The sequence below is a fragment of the Ambystoma mexicanum genome, chromosome 1q, assembly GCF_040938575.1.
Source record: "Ambystoma mexicanum isolate Mex_15411 chromosome 1q, UKY_AmexF1_1, whole genome shotgun sequence".
Taxonomy (NCBI): Eukaryota; Metazoa; Chordata; class Amphibia; order Caudata; family Ambystomatidae; genus Ambystoma; species Ambystoma mexicanum.
The window spans coordinates 507,371,534-507,393,328 of record NC_090922.1 but is presented as its reverse complement, the minus strand read 5'-3'; the positions used below and the strand labels follow the sequence as shown (position 1 = coordinate 507,393,328).

The 21,795-nt window shown below is 45.6% G+C and overlaps 1 protein-coding gene across 1 annotated transcript in view; it reads right to left on the bottom strand.

The window, feature by feature from the left end:
- Window positions 1-483: 483 nt before the first annotated feature.
- LOC138530059 (interferon-inducible GTPase 5-like) overlaps window positions 484-21,795 on the bottom strand; it is a 122,778-nt gene continuing 101,466 nt past the window's right edge. Inside the window, exons 2-3 of the mRNA XM_069640880.1 lie at window positions 3,867-4,559; window positions 484-3,170 (exon numbers count right to left, since the gene is read on the bottom strand). Coding sequence (XP_069496981.1) covers window positions 1,985-3,170; window positions 3,867-4,559 — 1,879 coding nt within the window. The 3' untranslated portion in view covers window positions 484-1,984. The remainder of the gene's footprint in view (window positions 3,171-3,866; window positions 4,560-21,795) is intronic.

The following is a 21,795-nucleotide window of genomic DNA, read 5'->3' as shown; positions in this document are numbered from 1 at the left end:
GTGTCAGATAGGGATATGTTTCTACTCATCAATGCGTTATTGGTATGCATGGAATTTTATGGGGGCTGAAGAAGAAATATACATTAAAATTGTACAATCGGATTGTAATTATCAGTTTCAATAGATTTGGGAGCAGAGACAGCTGTTTGCTGAAGTCTGTTTGGACATGAGTAACATGCAACTGACCCCGCTCCAGGCCTATCAGCATTTCAGAGGTACTGGCAAACGATGGACTCTGCCCCACCTTTGTTTCAGAAGCCTTGGGTTGTTGGGAAATCTCTGAACTTCCTGATAGGCTGGTCCTCTATCAAATAAGGGCCAGTTTCTCCGACTGTAATGGTGGCTCACCTTGTTCTATGACTTACCTTGTGCTGTGACTCACCTCCTTCCGTAATTCACCCGTTTATGAAGGCCTTCTATGGTGGGGACTGGCTGCCCATAGCTCAGGCACCTTAGGCGGCAGGTTAAAAACAAATGTTATACTCCTGACACACAAATACTTTATTTGTATTAGTTGCTAGGATGATAATAATTTACAAAAAGCAATATTGTTTACATTCAAACAATTTTAACGAATTGACCCAACATCACCAAATTATTAGCTATTAAAGATTGTTTTTTCTTCGCAATTGCTCTTTAAAGAGCCTTGCTTATTTACATCAGTGGGTCTTCACAAGCATGATGTAAGCTGAAACTTCAAAGCACAGGGCCACTGCCCTCCATGGAGTAAGTAGGCCTCAGTCTTCACTCCCATACGACAGCACCCTGGGCTGGAGCATGAAATACAGGAACCACACAATGTCATACTGTTGCCAGTGTATCTGCGACATTACCGCCAAACACATGATCTGACTGTTGGCATCTAAGGCTACACTTATATAGCTTGGTTGGTGTTGCTGCTGGCACCCTAATAATTTCCCCAGCCACGATAGTCACTGTTATCAATGCTATAATTTCATTACCCATTGGCAGTCACCGCAGCCAGTGCTGTACTCTGATTGTACACTGGGTGCACCGATTCCAGTTTCATATTGTAACTTCTCACTAGGTGTTGCTTTTTCACTAATGCGCGTTTGATGTTTCTCTCCCAAATTTTCAGTGGACCCCTCTTGGTATTTAGTGACTGGATTATTCCTAAAAACTGTTTCTCAGAAAACCTTTCCAACAAAGGGCATTGATCACATAGGATGTACATTCTGCATTCTGCAACGGCTAAGTTCTATATCAGGTCTAACCGATCAGCGGACACAATGGCAAGCATGTGGATGAGGAGAAACCACCAGACCACACTCACGATGAAGACCCCTTGAAATCTGAAGGAGCGGGCCAGGCCTGTGCACCAGCTCACAGATGCCAGCTCTCCTGTTACTACACCTCCACATAACTGTCAGGCTCAAATTTCAACATAGCGGGGCAGACAAATCTCTGAATGCAGTGAGTTTTAAAATAAAGGTTTTGTTAGGCATACCAAAAGCTTGGTAATATTGTTGATAGTCTTAAAATAAATATTTTGGTGTGTGCAATGCAGACATCCCAAAAGAATAATATAACACGTTTTTCTCTGACTCAACACATGTGCACATCATGGACAAAGTGGTATTCTTACATGAGTTGCAGGGCTATTTGCCATTATTGTATCAACATATTTGATTACTTTATCCTTTTTAAAGGAGGTATGGGGCTAGCTAGTGGCATAAAAGTGAAATCTTGGGGCCAAATTCTTACATGTGGAAACTGATAGCCAATACAAATATTTTCGGCAAACTATATAATTTCTGGCACTCTCCAGTAAACGTATTTACTGTCTACCACTGAATCTAAAATTCTCCAAAAAATTAGCAGAAATTTACGTTTTTGGGGTTCAATTTGTGGAATGCTGAAGAGTCAATGGCTGTGAATGGGTTGAATGATACTAATAAATTGATGTATAAGTCAATGGTTTAGTGCTGGGACCTCAGATAAGAGTCCATGTGCCTTCTTCTAATTAGCTGATGTCATAGGCTTTGCGCAGCAGACGCTCAGCATCCTCTGACATCTGCCAGGCTGTGCTCTTAAGCAGGTCATAGGTGAGCTCAAGAGAGATCCCAGCTGGAGTGACCTTCCCCATGTAAGGTATGTAGTTCCAAACTCGGGATGAAATGGGAAGAGGAGTGGACACTAGCTTCAGGATTTCATCGAGGTTGATATTCTTCACCAGTGGGCATCGTATCTCGGCTTGCAGGTTTTCTGGGCATTTCCCAGTGGCCTGGGCCACCCGCTGCTGGCTGTCCTCATCTAGGCCTAGGTCTGTAGCATAGTTGGAAAGTGTGGAAACCAAGGTATCAATGGCTTCATGGCCAGGCTTTTCAATGGCATAAAGGCAGGTCTGCAAGGCCTTTCCACAGATGCCCTTCACCAGCTTCTTCCTCTTGCAACGCACAACTTGATGGATAAGTGCAGGGAGAGAATGCAGCAGTGCCTGCCTCTTGAGGTCTGGAATAACCTTCCCCAATGCCTCTCGTAACTGGGGCATTTCAAACTTGTGATGGTCCAGGCTGGATACCAGAAACACCTCTGGCTTGGCATCCTCTTCTTTCTTGAGCACATCAAAGTAGCTTTGTCGGACCTTCTCCAGCAGCTCATCTGAATTGGGGGAGGCTGCACGGCCCCTTTGCTTCTGGCTGGCCTCCAGGTCAGAATCAATCTTACTCCGGACAAAGAAGAACTTTTTTCCCATCATGTTAATGGCCTTTACCAAACAACTGTGGGAATACTTATAACGCTCAGAGGCCACAATGATAAAAAAGTCGTATTGATCTAAGTCAAGGTGCTTCAGAAAAAGCTTGATAGGCAGCTCTGATGTACCGAACCCCGGGAGATCCCAGATGTAAACGTTCGGCACTTCCAGGAGTGGGAATGCCGCGGGCTTCTGTGTGGTCTCGATAACCCCAGTCTGAGCCTCCTCTCCTTCATTTAGCATCAGGTCTCGAAGAGCATTGACAAAGGCAGATTTGCCAGAGCCCACTTCCCCAATAACAGCAATGTCCAGCCGGATGTTGATGGGAGTGTCAAGGGCAGATTGAAGGAGAATAGGTAGATCCCCCAACCCGCCAGCATCGCATTCCATGTAGAACTCCTGAAGCTTCTTCTTGCTGCACCACTTGAATTCTTCCACACTCCAATCATTGTTTCTGAAACGAGATACCACTATATTAGACACCAAGCAGTACTTTTGAAAGAAAGACAGGAGGTGTTCCTACTATCTGACATGACAGTTTCCAATCAGATCTGCTTTGCTTCTGAACACACCCAATTGTCACCAAATTACACCTGCTCTTTCAATCCTCCCTAGGACATGCCACGCCATCATAAAAAAACACCTGCATCTCATAATCTCTCACTCTTTTCCCATGATGTGCTAATAGTAATTGCGAGCTAGTACATGCCAGCTGACAATAAGAACCACAATGCATAAGGGGACCTTGTACATTCCGTCCTGCAATTCAGCTAACAAGTACCCCGCGCGTTTTCATTATTTGTAATCGTAGGCGGACACCTCTGATTTCCTGGCAGGCCAGTGCCCCTATGGGGCCATTAGAATCTGTCACATGTAAGGCCCCTCCAGTCCGGAGGTTCCAGCCTCCTGTATATGGTCCTAGCTTCCATATATACCAGCCTGCTATTGGTTCCCAACCATTCCTGCATGCTCAACACCCTTCTATAACATCAGCCCTCCACCACCTCAATGTATACGACTCTGAGGGTTCTATGTTTGAATCAAGAATTTCTTGAGAATCTTAAATGCGGGGCAAGACCATTCCACTCCTCCCACACACACACACCCATCTGGTAGCCCTGCAGCATGAAAGCTTGACGAACATGCTTACCGTTTCATGTTAAGGATTTCACTTTCTAGGGCATCATCCAGCATGGCAAAATCATATTTCTCAAGCTCCAGTCCCGACACTAGAAATACTTTATCCGAGCCCAAGCCTGCCTTTTCTAGTCCTTCTGTACACCCCTTCCGAAGCTCTTCCAGGGTGTCCCGCAGGCAGTAACGAGTCCTCTTGCGTCGCTTGCAGGTGTGTACTGCCAGGTCCACCTTGGTACGCACCACATACCAGCCCTTACCCTTTTGCTTGATGGTCTTTAGGAGCTGCAGGTCGCTCTCCGTCAGAGAGCTTGCCACACAAAGCATCAAGATGTTGTAGTTATGGAAGTTGATGCTGTCGAGATACACAGCAGGCTTCTCAGTTGGGCTGTACGCTGGCAGATCCCAGATTACAGTGTTAGGGAATGTTGGATACACATGTCCCTTTGGTCCAGAGGTTTCGATACTGCTGCTGAAGAATGAAGGCAAGTGGCTTTCGATGTACACCACCTCGTGGCCACGCAGAGCATCAATCAGCGTGGTCTTGCCCACTTCTTGCTCCCCGATTACAGCAATGCTGAATCGGAGAGCTTTAGAGGAGGTCTGCAATGCCTCAACCTGGGACACGCCATCTGAAAAGCCGCTCTCTTGGTGGTGGGCCTTCAGCACGTCCAGCACATCATCAAACATCTCTTGACAGGACATGGCTCTGAAAAATAAACAGAACAGAAAGTACTGAGCAATGGCAAAAGTCACAATTAAAACATCAGTTTAAGGTGAAGTCATGGGGACTTCCTAAAAAGCTTGCTGATCCCTCACTGTAAGAAAATATTAACTGTTCTCCAATCCAATATTCAGGGTATAACCCCAAGTGAACGAGGAAAACACAAAAAAATCATATGAAGCAGGGTTGGACTGGGAACCAGAAGTGGCTCTGGAAATGCTTTTAAAAGTTGTCCCATATTACACCAAGTGAGCAAGCCCAACCTTTAGCCCAGAAAGTGACATTTAATGCACATTTGGCCCCACAAACAAACAAAACCTGAAGAGTAGCAATTACATACTGGAAGCTTTGTAACAAATTATTTACTTCAAAGAGATCAGCAGCATATGAAGAAATGGAAGGAGGGTGTTGGCGTGCATAGGAGAGAGGGCAAGAGGAGCAAAACAGCATGGTACCCACACAAAAGAGGCCCATGGTGCAGAGACCCATTGAGAAATCTCAGTCCAGTTTACCACGGATACGAAGCAAATGGATCATGGTATGGTATGTTATGTTAATAGACTTTTAGAGCGCAGGGTATCCTTGCACTCACGGGTGAGTTTTACTGTTCACCCCGCATCCCCCCTCTTCCGGGCAGGAATCACAGCTGACGAATGGTGTAGCGTGTGTCAAAGGTACACAGGGCTCTCCGGCATTGATGGCCAAGGCGGGGAGAAGCGGTTGCCACCGTCGTGCTTTCCTTGACTGTGATAGCAAAGCAACGCCAATGAGTTCAACACAGCCGGTGAGTCGGGAGAAACTGATTGCAGTCCAGACTGTGTTATGCTGAAGGTTGCAGGCAGCAACACTGTATGAACAAAGAGCTTGTGTGCGATTGAACTTTATGAAAGAAAGTTAGGTACCAGATACAGAGTGGTCCGGTGTTACGTGGGTGCTCACTTGAAGGTCTCTGTTCGGTACCTCCGGAACATGTAAATATTTAATGGTGCAATCGAAGTGGTCCTGCAGCGGGTTAAGTTAAATCCCATGCACATTCGAAAGCCTTCGATTGTCTATGAACTGAAATTGGTCTGAGCCCAGAAGAGGGGGACTAATGAATAAAAAGAGGATCTGAGCCCAGAAGAGGGGGATCCGGGGTGAATAGTAAAACTCACTTGTGAAGATATTGTTGTGGCAATTGTGAACCCGACTGAGGGATGCCTGCAAATTAAAGTTGGTCCGAACCCAGCGCAGGAAGACTAACTGTGAAAGAAGGATCTGAGCCCGGTTAAGGGGGATCCCGGGCGAAGACTGAAGCACCCCGATTTGGATATGTTAATGGAACGTTTCTTTGTTGTTTTTGGTGCATCAGGCCCTCTGAAGCAAGAGACTTTGACTAAAAGAGACTTGGGCACAGAAGGCCCTGATGCTGGTAAAAGGAACTGTGACCTCGTGCTGAAGAAGCCCATGAGTGTGATGTGCTTGAGTGATCCGCCTTGTCCCATGCTAAAAACGTGGGGAAGGGAGGCCAAAGCCCTAAACATCCTGACTTATTTTGTGAACACTTCTTTCTTTTTGTGAACATTATCCTGTACTATTTTATAGCACAGCGGTAAGGACTGGCAATATTTATTTTGAGTCCTGGCTACCTGGATGACAGATCTTCGGGGACTAGCGGGTGAGACACATTCAGGTTTCTCACAGGCTGATCTTATTAAAGTAACGTTACCACATTCAATTTCTCTAGGGATAGAGGCCAAGATCAAGGGGGCATGTAATTCAGAAGGTAAGAAGGGAAGTATGTTCCTCAAAGTTTTTAATTTCAGATAGTCAGCACTACCTCTGGAACTGATCTGAAGTGTAGGAGACAAAGACTCTGAGATTTTAATACTGACATGTTTTACAGATTTGACCATGGTAGGTAGAGGGCCAAGTTCTGCTGGCCAAAAAGCCAGAGTCCAGAGATGTTTAGCCGACGACTAAATCCTTGGTCTTATCCCCATTTAACTTAAGCCAATTTTGTCTCACCTATTGGATATTTGTAGATAAGCAGTTTCTGAGACATGAGGCCAACTCAGTAGGGTTCTGATCAATATGAAAGATGAACTGTGTATTGTCTGCGTATGAGTAGAAGAAGCAGCTAAAAAAACGAATGATGGTCATCAGAGGTTTTAAGTAAATATTGAATTAAAGGGGTAAGTTCATGAATTGATCTTCAATATATCTTGACAGTTCTGAGGGCTCTACAGGCTTCCAATCACACAGTTTATGAACCAGTGGACACGATACAGGAGCATTGGTGGCAATAAAGTAAGTGAGTGAGTGGGACAATGGCATGGTAATACCAAAGTACAGGGTAAGGAGCATAGGTAGTAATGTTGCCACGATTTTAAAAAAAATGTAATCCAACATATGGCCTTTTGAATGTGTAGGGCCTTCTGCCAGTTCAGTAAATTGGTGGTCAGCCATGGCCGTTTACAATTTTGATAAATGAGTGTTTAGAGGATCATCAAACCTAAGATTAAAGTCCCCCATAACAATTCATTGCAGATAGTTCAAGGCAAGTGTGGAAATGTAATCAAGGAAAATAATTACAAATGAAGAGTCCAATTTTGGAGGACGATATATAAGAAAATGTACTGTTTCCCTTAGCTAAGAGAATATAATTATTTCAGTACATTGAAGATGGCGTTTAAAAATGATAGCAACCCCTCCGACAGGACGCAGTGATTTACAAACAACATGAATCATGGTGTGGGGGTAGGGGGAGAGTGCTTGAATAATGTCTGGTGTAGTGGTTTCTAATAGCCAGGTTTCAGTAACGCATAAAAGGACCGGTTCATGGGACGATAAAAGATCCCAGATATCCAAACAATGAGCTGTAAGGGATCGAGCATTACATAATAAGCCATAAAGAACTGGCTGCGAGGAGGTTGCCTCATTAAGCAGAGAAATGACTAACAGGTTTTTCCCCAAGTTAGGAGGGCAAGCAGTAGCAGACGGCGCCAGCTAACAAAACGTTAGACGATTGCATGAGCGCCAAGCATCATCCAACTTCACATCGTTACCTGGAAGTTGCATAGTCGCATAATTTATATCCCTTGTCCCTAAGCTGGCCGTTACCTGGATGCGCCCAGACAGGCTTGCCTTTAGTGTGTCTTTGGTGCGCCGCAGGCACGTGTTCACCACATAAGTGCACACCAAAGAAATCAGGTGACACGCTGTGCGCTGCAGCAAAGCATGATAGTTAAAGTTGGGAAAAGACTAGAGCGAAGAAGTCCGACCATCAGACACAGCCCGGAAAAGAAAGTGAAAAAAACAAACACACACCCCATCAGGCCTCCAGATATGCGTTGTACCCAGCCTTTTTATGCATTAAAATCCTGCAAATAGGACCAGTTTTATCTTTGTGTGCGTATTTATTTATGCACTATTGGAGAGCAGAGGGCAGGTGACTTGACCGAAACCGGAGCATGTTGATTGTTATCTGTCTGGACAAAATCGCAGGCGCGTGGTGCCAGCAGTTTTAAAACGACACATTTGCTCTCTTAACTTTGTTCAACAAACTTTTCTGAAAGACACAGCAGACAGTGAGATAACAAATGGTTCCTTTTGTTTAAGTTCTGCTGTGTTTTGTATCTAGATACTCATGGAGAGCAATGTGCAGGCATTTTGCTTGCATGTTAGGGCCCTGCCAGTAACTAGATTGTACACTTAGTAACAATTGGGAAGTATGCTTTGTAACAAAGAAATCGCATTTTTTATGTAATACTCCATTCTTGAATTGCACTAAAATATTTTTCTGAGTTCTGGCGTTGTGTGCATTTATCATCAGGTTGCATCTATATGGTGTGTCCATACACATGAGTGTGTAAGAGAAGGCTTTCCGTAAATATAATGCATTGTTTAAAGCCAGACATCTTTGCTACACAACTGTTTTCTTTCTGATTGTGTTCTATTATTTTCAAGTTTATTCATGTTTTGGTTGCCTGTCGCATACATTTTGCAGGTAAATCCCTTTTACACTTAGAATTTAATGTACACTCTAATTATAAAAAGTGTGCAAAATACCTCAAAACCTTATCTGATGCATGGGCGGGTATGGAATGTCTAGTTTAAACATCTAACAACCTTAACCTGGAGCCAATGTGGTAAATGGTACTATAAATGTCAGCGGCAGCAGGGCCCTTGTTCAGGTTTGAGTGATTTCACAGGTTTCACAGCCTCTTTCAGAACTTCAAGACTACAATGAAAACATCCAAACCCTGACTCTCCAACCTATGCGAGCCCTGTGACAAAACAAACAAAAATGATGGTTACATTTGTAACTGGAATACAACTAAGCAAGACATATCCCAGTAAAGGTAAGCGAGACAGGTATTTAACTGTATGTAGTGGTTCATGCAGTCTTCCTTCAACTTCTAAGCACTGTGCTTATTATTGCCTCAGTCAATCATTTACCAACCTCTGAAGGGTGCAAGGCTAACGGCCCAGCCAGCATCTGACATGAGATTCGTTACATGCAAGGGAAGCTCAGAGTGTGTGTTCTCATCTTTTGCACTGGTGAGAGGGTGCGTGTCCTACTGCACTCTATACTTTATCTATTAATTGTGAGCAAAACCTGCTTTTCGGTCACATTGTGTACTGCTGTCGCGTGAGAACATTGTGTCCATACAGTTAACTTTTTTTACAAGCGTCGTCTTTTTTACTGTCTTGCGAAGGAGAACATTAATGTTTACGTCCTTGAAATTGCATTTACTCTCAAAGTTTACAAATGGGGGGATAAAATACTCCCATCTCAAGATCTTATCTGGAGCACTGCACCCAATAAAAAGCACATAGGATATTTGCTGGGAAAGGAGCACCCACACATATGCATTCCACAATAAAACCAATGTTAAAAGCAATAGTAAATTAGGCAAGAATAGATACGTAGAAAGGCCACAGATTAAAAGCACCTCTGTTTCCTCCTAAATGCTTATGGATCATGGTAGGAAGGAAACTTGGCATTGGTTGGTGGGCACAGAGACTTTTTTGGTCGCCTTTTCTACCAAACTATCAGTATTGTAAAAAAGCGGGAAGGCAAGAAAATCGATTGAATGCGCTTTAAGCTATGGCTTCATAAACTACAAGACCTTCTGTTTCTACAGATGCTTAACGAGCCTGACGCAAGTTATGCGGTTCAACCTTTTCTGACGGCCTAACGAAAGATAAAGAAATCAGGTACTCTTGCACAGGTGGCACATTAACACAAACCGGAGAATGCTCTGCCTTCACGTACTAGTAGTGCAGTTTATACTTCACTGGAAAGCTTCCTGCGACATAATATCCTTGGTCAGATGGCGAGTAAAATGCTGTTCTCTGACATGGTACCAGTCTGCTTTTCACAAGTTCGAATACTGTGGCATGGCTGACTTAGCTTTTCACCCTTCCGAGTTGCCTCAATTCTGTACCATTAATTGGATAATACTAACACCTGCTATTTTAGTGCTTGGGGAGGGAGGAATCGGGCAACAACCATTGTAGAAGGACACACTATTTATGAAGATCAGGGGTGGACTAGGAACAGAAAGCGGCAATGGAAATGTTTTTCAAAGTGGCCCCATATTACACCATGCAAACAAATGTAGCAGGCACACCAAACCCCTCCAAATCAGGCTCGGGAGGTTCTCCACCCAAAGAAAACTGGAAACAAGGGGCCTCATTACGAGGTGGGCAGAAAGGGGTTAACGGCGCCGGTAAAGGTGCCGGCGCCGTTAATCCCTTACCGCCCTATTACGAGGTCCACTCCCGGGACCCCGCTCTGGATGCCTGGTTTCACCAGACGTCCTTAGAGGGTCCCGCGAGCGGCGCCGCATGCTAACAACGAGCCCGTAATTAACGGGCCCGTTGTTAGCATGCTCCCCATTCCCATTGAGCCCTATGGGGGCTCAATGGGGATGGTCCGGGTTCCCTCAATGGGGAAATACCAGGCCATCCAAGGTGGGAATGGCCCAGTATTTCCACATTCAGGGAACCCGGACCCGAGTTTGGAGGCAGTCATGCCCTTATTAAGGGCATGGCTACCTCCAAACTCGTAATGAGGCCCAAGGTTGGAAATAGTGTATTTTGAAGCACGTGTCCCTATGTAGAAATAAAAAAGTAGTTGAATGTTTCTCACCTTTAACAAACGCATGTCAGTTTATTGCTATGGCATACTATGGAAGCTTTTTTAACAAATTCTTTGCGTTAGGGGGATATATGGGTTGAGGAGAGATGGAAGGAATAGAGTGGGATGGCTGGGAAAGAGGATACAAGGAACAACCAACCAGGGAACAACCAACTCACACTAAAGAGGCACATCGTTAAGAGGCCCACCGGGAAATCTCCAGCGTTCCCTGTAGGCCAGTAACCCACTAATTAAGATATTTGCCATAAAAGTGGGGTTCAATATTTTCACATTACATTTTACTAGTTGTATAATACATTTGTTTTTTTATATTAACGTGAAGGCATAAAACTGTTTATGACAACTGGTTAGAGGTTATGAAGCCAGTAGATTACTTAAGCTGATTAACAGAGGTAACTAAGAGCAATCTTCTGGCAGAGGCTGTGAGGTACCAGTTACCAGTTATGGTCTTCGTGGTGTTACTGTGGCTTTGCTGATTTGGATATGAATGCTTAACTGGAAAAGTTCCATTGTATAATTTATATAATGCATTCCACTATTGTTTTTGTATAGGTGTTACTTTTGAAACAAATTCAAAATAAACATTATAATATGAATCAAGCCAACTTTGCGTGAAGCTTTCATGGTCAGTGCCCTGAAAGCAGAGCTATCCCTCAGCTCTCCATTTTGGATAGTTACAAGCACCATGGCCCTCATTACAACACCGGCGCTAAACCATGGCGCTATCGCACCATGGTTGGTGCCGGTGTTGTAACGCGTCCGCCATGGTTCAATGGGGAATTACCACCCCATTCCAAGGTTGGCGGGGCGGTAATTCCCCATTGAACCATTGCCCTTCGCCATTCCCATTTTGCCACCTAGGGCTCTATGGGAATGGGGAAGGTGCTAAGTACGGTACCACAAACTACGGTACCGTACTTAGCACCAAAGTCCCTTTGCGGGTCCCTACTTTAAAGGCTGGTGTAGACTAGCCGTTAAGGTCGGGTCCCGCAAAGGGACCTCGTAGTAAGGCGCTAAGTGTTTAACGGCGCCGCAGCCTTTTACGGCGCCGTTAAACACTTAGCGCCAGGGTCGTTATGAGGCCCCATGTGTTTCTGCACTGTGACGAATCTCTGCAGGTCGTCCCTTCTCCACTAAGGGGAGACCTTTTTCATGGGGCCAGGGTGGTGCATCCACAGTACAATAGTCCCTCTGGGGGTGGTGCACAGGGGGAGGATCACATGGGAGAGGAAACTCCTTATGGGATTAAGGACGACAATTCGCAGAGAACACAGTATATTTTCGCTTTGTCACCCTCTTGCTCATGGCCAAAACCAAACCCTCCTTCTCTTGTTACAAACATTGCTAATATCTTTTGCTGTATAACAAACCAACCGTATTCTAAGAAAATAACTAACACACAAGGGAATCCAACTGGCCTTCTATTTATTGGTAATACAAGTACTGGGACGAAGAAGATGGCTAGGAATGGAAAGATTGATCCTGGGAACTGTGCGGAGCGGTCTAGTCTCCCGCTGAAACTGATGGGACAAACTCATTCAAAATAGATGAGGGAAACAAGGTGAGGGACCTCCGCCCCCCTGACAGGAGTTGCCAGTGATGCTGTTGCACTGGCTGCAAGTCGGGAGAGTCGAACGTTGTGCACGGAGAAGGGACAAGGACCGGGCGCAGTCCAGGACGTAAGGAATACCCGTATACTAGCTCAAACATCCTTCCGGACGTTCCAGGATCTCAGGAGCGCTCCTGGCGAAGCAAAGCACACCGCAAAGCCGAGAACGACGAAATGAAGCACCTGAATGCTGCTGGATCCTCGCAGAGATCACCCACTGCTCAGAAGATGTGTACCAGCACAAAAAGGTATGCAGGCAGGCCGAGAGGTACTACACGTCGGGGAAGCGGAGGTGCGAGGACAGAATGCAGAATAAAAGGGTCTGAAACACTGAGAAGATACTGCTAGCCTGGGACCCACCACCGTATAATAATTATAGCCGAATAAGAGGGTCTGGGACCCTGAGCGTAAAAGAGACAGAATCCTATGCTTGGCAGGAGAGTAAACCAAGCTGTCACAATGAAGAACTACCAGTCTGGGTAGAGTCAAGTAACAGTGTCTGGGACCCCAAGCACAAGAGAGATAGAATCCTATACTTGACAGGAGATTAAACCAAGTCGTAATGATTGAGAACTGCAAGTCTGGGACCCGCACCCGTTTGAGAAGCAGAGGATAAGAGGGTCTCTCACCCTGATAACCAAGGAGACAAAGACATTTATATGCTTGGCAGGAGAGTACACCAAGCTGGCACACAACTGTATGGCGAGTCTGGGACATGCACACTTATGAGAGCTAAAGGCTAAGGTGAACTTTATCTGAGAGAATACAGGGTCTGGGACCCAGCACGGTAGAAGGCCATCATTACAGTTTTGCCAGTATCCCGCCGGTATTACCAACAAAACTGCCTTACCGTTTCCACTGCCCGATATCCCGGTATTACAGGCGGCGGTGACGTCAGTAAGTTCCCATTCCATGGAGTCCCACAGGACTCCATGGGATAGGATTGCCTGAATTACCGGGGATTCGGGCATTTCTTTGACGGTAGGGGCCTGATCTACCGGAAGGTCAGGCCTGCTGGGAGATCTGTGGCCCCACTGGCAAACCTGTGTTTTGCCGGTTCAGACAAAATGCTGGTTCTGGAATTACCAGCATTTTTTCTGCAACGGCAAAATCATAGTGAGGCCCAAAGAGTTTTGTGCTACGTTATTGTGAAAACGTAAAAGGGGCCAGGGAAAGGAAGACACATCTCTTGGCTAACAGAGTATTGTTTTGGACCCTGGCAAAATCTAAAAAGAAGCCAGGAATGGGAAATACTTTGCCTGGCATATGGAACTTTTGTTTGTGCTGTTGTGAACTTTCAAGAAAGCCATGTAATAAGGAGATGACATCCTAGTTAGTTAAGTGGAAAAAGGCGAATCCATGAGAAAGGAGCCTTTCCCTGGATATTACAACATTGTTTCTTTTTGGAGAGAAAATGTGCTCATTTCTTAAAACTACCAGAGACATTTGGAACTTTTTGTTGGCAAATAACTTTTTACACTATTTCCTCAGTTGGGATAATATCCTTGCACATTAGATTCAGGTTAAGAGTGTAGGGTTATTGGACACGACAGTCACTATTTGTTTGACATCTTGACGTTTTTCACTAGTTTTCGTTGAAGCAGGAAAACCCCTTAGCTTTGGGGATGGAAAGACATTTTACCAGCCCTCTTTTTATGTTTAATAAATGTTTATGACCCAAACATATCACCTTTGTGTCCGAGCTTTACTTCTACACCCTTGCAGCACCCAATTGCTTAGCTCTGTTTGTGGGCAGTCTATAACTTCCATATGTGCTGCTGGGTAACAATGAAGATGCAAATTAATATATCCTGAAGGCTATCGAAGAGAATCGGTAACATTTGCCCGGTCTTTAATTTGTCATCATTCAGTCTAAAACGCCAGAATTCCTTCATTAAGAACGACTCACGTTCTCTATAAAACCACGTCCTGTCAGTAAAAAAAAAAAAAGAAACAGTAAAGACCATGCTTCATTCTGAAAACATGGTTAACAAGGAGGGGTTTTTTCTGCCGTATAACATGTTTAGGAGCGGGACTACTTCTTAATTCTGGTAGGCCCAAGTCATTTCTATTGTGTCCAGGGAAATACAAAAACACTGTAAATGTGAAGATGTACACACAGTTGTTCAGACAGAAATAGGTATTGTATATACAGCTTGTAAGTTTATTTTGCTGCTGGGTGCATTTAGTAAATCATGCATCCATATTGTTGAAACCGGACTGTTTTTACTGAGAGTCAACAGAAATGCAAAACAAATTTTTCATTCAGAGATACTTGGTATGCAGGAGGTATATACCATTATACACCATTATAATGGCCAGATTAATTGGCAGAATGCAATGAAACAAAAGAACAAAGTAACCATCACCATTAGTGACATGTGATTATCGTGTGTTCAGATGCGAGACAACCCAAAACAAACACATTAAATGGGAAATTCTTGGTTGTCTGTAGCCAGGCTTGCGGGTGACCTAACACGTGGTCGACGTCTGGATTTAGATCCAAAGATTTTAGGGACCAAAAGAGGTGTGCAAGTATTGGTCCTAGAAGACGTTTCGGCTGGTAGCCTTCATCTTGGGCCTGGAATAGGTCTCCCTTGGGGGCTGCGGTACTGCGGGATTCTGTGGATTGTTTTGTGCCACCCAAAACAATTAGGGTGCAGAGCTGGGTGGACTTCTGGGCGTTAATAGCAGGCTGTAAAACGCTTATTGGGTGATTTATTTGTCCAGATAGATGCTGGAAATTCCTAGGACGCTAGTAAGTAAGCCACGGTCAGTAAAGGTCTGACTTCCATGTGATTGTTGCTGAGTAGGGGCCTGTTTCGATGTCAGGTCTTTGGTCCTGAAAACATATCACATTGTCGAAAAATACCCCACATTCTCACAGTAAACGCACAAACTCCTTTATCTCTGTACACACAACATTCACTCAGTAAGCGCCAGTTTCTCCTTTAACGCCCAATCCACATTGTAACACCCCATTCCCTCTGTAGACCAGACGGACATAGCCCCGTAGCCTATTACAGAAGCACTGTTTCCTCCTTTAGCACATAGACATTCCCTCTCTAAACACTTTCATCATTACCACCCAGGGGTGTTGCTAGGTCTGGAAAAGATCCAGGGCTGCACTAATGTCGGGACTCGGGGCTAGCTAGCCTTTTGGTCGTAGCGCCCACACCTACCCCAGAGCTACTACCCGGGGCTACAACCAAAAGACCCAGGGCTATAGTCTCCCCCCACCCCGCCAGAACCCCCTAGAAACGCCTCGGTTACCACAACATGCTTCTTTTTCGCCCCAGTCATTACTCATGAGATGTCCACTTCCCAGCCAAGAACCCTAATACTTAGTTAATAATTAAAAATCAGGTGACAGCAGCGGGCTGGATATGATCCTGGCCTTGTTAAGGTACCTGAGCTTTGTTTAGTCTTAGAGATACCCCAACCGGATGTTACAGGCTTGCTTGCGGCGGCTCGCCTCGGCTGGCTTTATGCCTTGAGGTGGCAGCTGTGTTTGGTGTTCCACTGCAACTCATAGCCGAGTGATTGGTCCATACAAACCTTAGGATTTCCTACTTCAGTACCTTTATGGTTGTCACCGGTACTGTCATACACTATACAGGGGGGGGAAATGGGAATGGTTATTCTGCTCTTGGTGCAGATAATTTCAATGTGGAGAGAAGTATGGGCCTTTCATGACCTTCCGGGGTCTCCTTCCGATGTGGTAGGTACCGCTAATGCATCTTCACTTGCCTGCATGGGCTTGAAATGGGCGGCTTTCTGCATTTTCTCATCTCTGTCATCAGCCCAGAAAGGTTTTTTGCCACTCGCCTTCCCAGGTGCTCTGGCCTCTTCCAGTGCAAAGCCATGCTTCTCAGTTTCTCTTCCCGCTGGGTTAACACTGGCGCTCAGGTACTATGTATCTTAGTTGGCTAGTTACTTGTGGGACCATTGGAAAGTCATCTGTTCGAAGACCGATCGACGCTTGATCAAGGAGACAATGAGGGCCCCCTGGTACTGGAAGCAGGATTACCATGTATAGGTGGGGCCCTGGTGATCTCCTGGATTACATGTGGGTCCACATAAAGTCCCAGGGAACTGTGGGCGCTCGCACATGCATGGGGGTGCGATTCCCAATGTGGGTTCTCGGGTCTCTATATTCCTTCCCTTCAGTGGCCTTCTTGGATTCCTCCCTGGGGGGTTTCAACCAAAGTGGCTCTGTAGACCTTGTCGTCTTGGTCAACAGGATGGGACAATCTTGTACTGTTTTCTGTGGCTGTTGTGCACTCAATCGCAAAGACTGAGTGCGGAACCTGGGTGTTGGATTCCTTATGGACTAGTACAGTGCTCAGTTTGCATTCAGGACTGAGATGCACACTTGCAGCACCCAGGCCAATTTCAGTCAGGATTTTGTGAGGCTGCATTGGGACCAACACGCTTACGAAATGTGTTCACTGCTTGCAACCTGTATGGTCTGGCAACTGCGTATGCAATATACCCCGATACACTCGGTCTGGCACGTGCTATAAATGAATAAACAAACAAACACATTTTGTGTTATTTCAATCTGTTAATGTGTTGCTCTGTGCTAAGCTAATAATATAATTGTGAATGATTTACAATTGAATTTCTGCCAGCCCAATGAATAGCTGGAGTGTGCAATATTTCTAGTTTTCTCGTTTGGGTTTCTCTGTTGAGCAGTTGAGATATATTGTACCCCAGTGACATTTAGTAGTTCTCAAGTTGCTTTACAGTGAGCAATGTGACCTAATCATGGGTATATTATTGTTCCTCAAATGAGGGGGCGTGGAATGAATTTCTAGAGAAAGTATAAAAGAACCGACTTCCTGCGGCTGGCATGTTCCTGGAGTTAAGTAGGTGGCTCTCAGGTTGGCCAAGTCTGGACTATGGTATTCTTGTGCACCTTGGTATCGTGAGCAAGTCCTTTGCTGGGGGTAATTTCAATGTAGTATCTTGTCTCCCTGTAGCTACAACTAGGTCCTTTGCGGGGCACAGTGGGGCCCCATAGGGGCTACCTGCATACCCCTCTGTTTGGACCTTCATCCTAACTGTAGAGATTTGTGTTAGGAGCCAGTTGCTGCAAACCCTGCGCAACCATGGAGGTTTACCTAGTATCCGCCTAAGAACCCTCCACTTTGGTTGCGGGGAGGTGTCTTAGTGGTTTCTGACACTACAGAACTTGACCCTGGCACATACACTGGTTGCTCTACTAGTGATGGGAGGTTGCATGCTACATCTGGTTCCAGGAATTACGTATACTTAGGGTCTCGTGCTTCCGCCTATGCAATTGTGTTCACTGATCAGCCCCTCAGTGTAGGGCTCTGCAGTACTTACTGGGACTCAGACAGGCATCACAATGTGTTGAACATTGTGATTTCCCTCAATGCAGTGGACACAGGTGGAGTTATGTTGCACTGGAGTGCCTGGAGACCATGCAAATGGCAGCGGTGCCCGTTATAAATCAACATAAAATAACTTGTGCTCCATAGGGCGTTTATGAATGGCAGTCGAGTTTCTGTTCCCCTTGGATGGAAGAAGAACCTCATCCATCTTGTCTTGGCATGGGACAAGGTGGTAATGCCCAGAATAAGTTACTGGTCTTTATTATACCCTGTACTATACTTCCTCATCCCAGCACTTATGCCCACCTCTCCAAACCTTGGGGTGGATTAGTCCATTCCTGGTTGATATTATAAATATAGGATTGTGGACAAAACAGCAGGGCTTGTACCTACCACTCCCTGACCCCCCACCGCCACAGAGTCAGAAGGCAGACCAAAAAAGATGTTTAAGGGGTTCCTGGCTGGGGGGTGTGGGCATCTCATGAGCTCTTTCCTTTCTGATTGGCCCTCCCAGGTTCAACTGGGCCCTTTTCTCTCCTCCACCCCACTCTTTACTTGTGGCATCCCTAGGGGCTCTATCCTCTCACCGTGGCTTTTCAACATCTACCTTGCCCCTCTTGCCCACTTGATCTCCAACTTCCCTCCTACTTTTCAGTGTTATGCAGATGACACACAGCTCTCCTTTAAGCTTCCCTCCTCTACCTCCTCTCCTTTCTCTCTCATTCCCAATTGTCTGACTACTATTCAGGCATGTTGTGCTACTAACGACCTCTGCCTTAATGCCTCTCTCTCCTTCTTAACTCATATCACTGACCTTGCCAAGAAGGCCCACTTTCAGCTTCACATCCTCAGAGGCATTCTCCCTTTCCTCACCTTCCTGCAGTAATTCAATGTGTCCAGAGCTCTGGTCCTCTCCAGGCTGGACTACTGCAACAGCCTCTCCCTCAATCTGACGCTTTCCTCCCTCCACCTCCTTCAACTAATTCAGAACAGGACTGCAAGACTTATTCTTGGCCTCAAGCCCAGTGACAGCATCTCTCCAGCCCTAAAATCTCTCCACTGGCTCGTGGTGGCTGTAAGGATCACATCCAAGACCCTTTGCATTACCGACAAGGCTATCTGGGGCCTGTGACCTCGCTACATCCAACTTGCTCTCCCCAAATACCTCTCTGCTAGAGTCCTTCGGTCCTCTAGTTCCAACTCTATGTAAATCAGATGTTTCTCCAAGCAGAGAGTGGGGTGGAGGGGTAGATCTCTTTCTTTGTCAGTAGCCTCCCCCTGGAACGGCCTCCCTGCCCCTCTCAGGCTTGAGACGGATATTATTCAGTTCTGGAAGCTTCTCAAGACTTTCCTTTTCTCCTCCTCTACCCCCCAACCCCCTTGCTAATCTCCCCCTGCCGCTGCAACTGGCAGCTTGGTCCCTTTTGATGCTTACAGGGGCCAGGCCCTTCTCGGTCAGTCTACCCGAGCACTCCCATAACTAGCACTTGCCCTCAGGCACCCTTCCCTGGCTAGCCATTGAGTCTGGTCATCCCCCGTCCATGCATTAGTGGAACCTTACCCCTTGTTCCCCTCACACTTGCCCTCCTCGGCTCCCCGATCTTGCCACTGCACTTGCACCATCTGAATGTGACAAGGCCTAGTAGGACCATTTTTGTGGTTTTCTCCTCTGTCCCATCCCCTTTTTTTGTCTTGTGGCACCTGGAAATATGTTTTGCTGTATAGGCACCATGTAAATTTTCAATAAATAAAAGAAATACGTACAAGGACGAGAAAGAGTAGGACTATGTGTAATGAAGACTACTGGTAAGTAATCAAGGCATTCCGAATGGAAACAGCTCCCACTCGCTCTTAAATTGCCTAAATTATGCATGTAAATAGGTCACATTTGGTCTGTAAAACAGCCTACCGTATATCTGTAAATAGACCAAATTCCATGACCCCACTGCTCCAGCAATTAACTCCTTTCCCCAGAGTAAACCTCTGACCAGTAAACAGTCCCATTTCCTCATTAAACATACAGCCACATGCCCTAAATTAACATCCCAATCCCACTGTAAGCATTCCCATGTCCTTACTCAGCCACATGCCATTTTTGTATGTCCCAGCTCTTCTTCCCTCTGTACATTTCTCATTATCTCAGAGTTCTCCAGAGTGCCTACACCAAGAGCCCATTTATCTGTGAACATTCCTTTTGTAAAAAGCTTCAAATCTCAATATAAGGAGTGCTGAAACCGCCCCAACAGTCACACCTCTATGCAAACACCACTCTTCCTCCCTGTATATAAACCCCCTATCACAGTAAATCCCATATTCCCACTGTGAGCAGCGGCTGTCCTCTGTAAATTCTTACCTACTCTCTCAGTGAAGTATGCAGTCAGGCTGGAAGAAGCCTGTGTAAGAGAGGTTGGACTAATTGTGAGTTTAAAAATATACACTTACTCTTTAATTATACATTCTAATGGCAACATATTTGGTAGTTAGTCGAAATAGAGCAATATAAAAATAATTGAGAAATTAATTCTTATGCCAATCCTCCACATCTCTGAAGCATCTATCTTGTGATTTTCCAAGATTCGACTTCAACACAGACATTCTTGAATAACACCTGTTCATGTTGAAGTCATTAATTGGGCTTAGTGACTTGATTGCAGTTTTTCTAATGACATCATTTCGTTTTTCTAATGAGGTCATTTAGAGACATTAATAAAAACATTTAAATAATGAATTACAACTCTTTCTGACCATATTTTTGGGTGCTGTAAATACCAGGGGTATGTGTCCTTTGTAAGGAGCTCCGTTTCTTCCCAGCTAGGTTTCTCCTTTATAAATCCCAAACTTAAATTAGCATATCATTTACTTAAATTAACATATCATTTACGGAGGCCATGTGGCACTAATTTCAGATCAAGGAGGGCTTGCACGGACAACAGACCTTTGACTGAGGTAATAATGAAAACATGCCATAACACAACTCATGGGTAGTCAGACCATCTGCTATTGGTGAGGCTTGGCAGGAGGGTGATGACAGTGTTGCAATCGTTTCACAAGCTGTCGAGTCAACTCTGGCGTCTTGTGCTTAGCCTTTGGGTGGGACTTCTGGCCCGTGCGGGCCGCCGCCATTCCACCACGCACACAAGCACTGAATGCATCATGGAAACACACAAAGGTTCACAATGAAGACGACATGTGGCTTCAGCACTGGGAATCGTTCAGTTCTTCCAGACCCTGGATGCAGAGTCTTAGACTTACTTCAAGACTACTGTTTTGAAAGAAAAAGCATCTTTACCAGCAGGAGACCGCGGTTGCTGGAGCGAGTTTGGACAGTTGGGTCTCCTCTCCCTGGAAGAAGGTGGAGCAGGTGGCGGGTTCAAAGGAGCAGTAGGGAAGAGCTCTTCCTCCTGGTGAGGAATGGGAGGCTCCTCTACTATCAAACACTCTCTGCCCAAGCTGCGTGGTTAAAGGTGAGCCGGGAGTTGTATTTACTTGGCCTAATGGAAAAAGGCCTTACTTTGTACTCTGTGAATAATGGCACCTAGACTTACTGCACACACTTGCAATCTGCTCTTATTGTACACACTGGGAATAGTGGCATCTGTCAGTGTGCGTAAGCAGATAACCAAACATTAGAAATAATGATATCTGGCCTTACTGTGCGACCTAACAATTGTGGAATCTGCCAATGCTGTATTGGTCCTATGTGGTCTTCTCGAAATTCAGCTTTTTTTGCAACTCTCATTGCCATCAGTCTTGCTCAATGGAAGTTGCAAAAAGAATGGAACTTCGCTCCTTGTCCTCCTGCCACATCCCGTCACCCCTCTGCCTCTCCAGGTGACAACCCCATGAACCATTGTCCATTCTGTCACCCCCCTCCCTCCTTAAGTACGGGACACATCCGGAGACCCAGACGCCTCCCCCCCTGCCCTCCCGCCAAGCCCGGCTCACTCCTCCTCCACTCATTTGTTGTTATGATCCGCTCTGGGCTGCGATTCTTTGGGCAGTAGGAGCTGTGTTGCTGGTGGTTGAACGCCCGAGTAGGGGGCTAAGACTACAAGCCCCAGCCTTCCTAGCAGCTGCAAGATCTTGCCATGGTCAGGTATATGG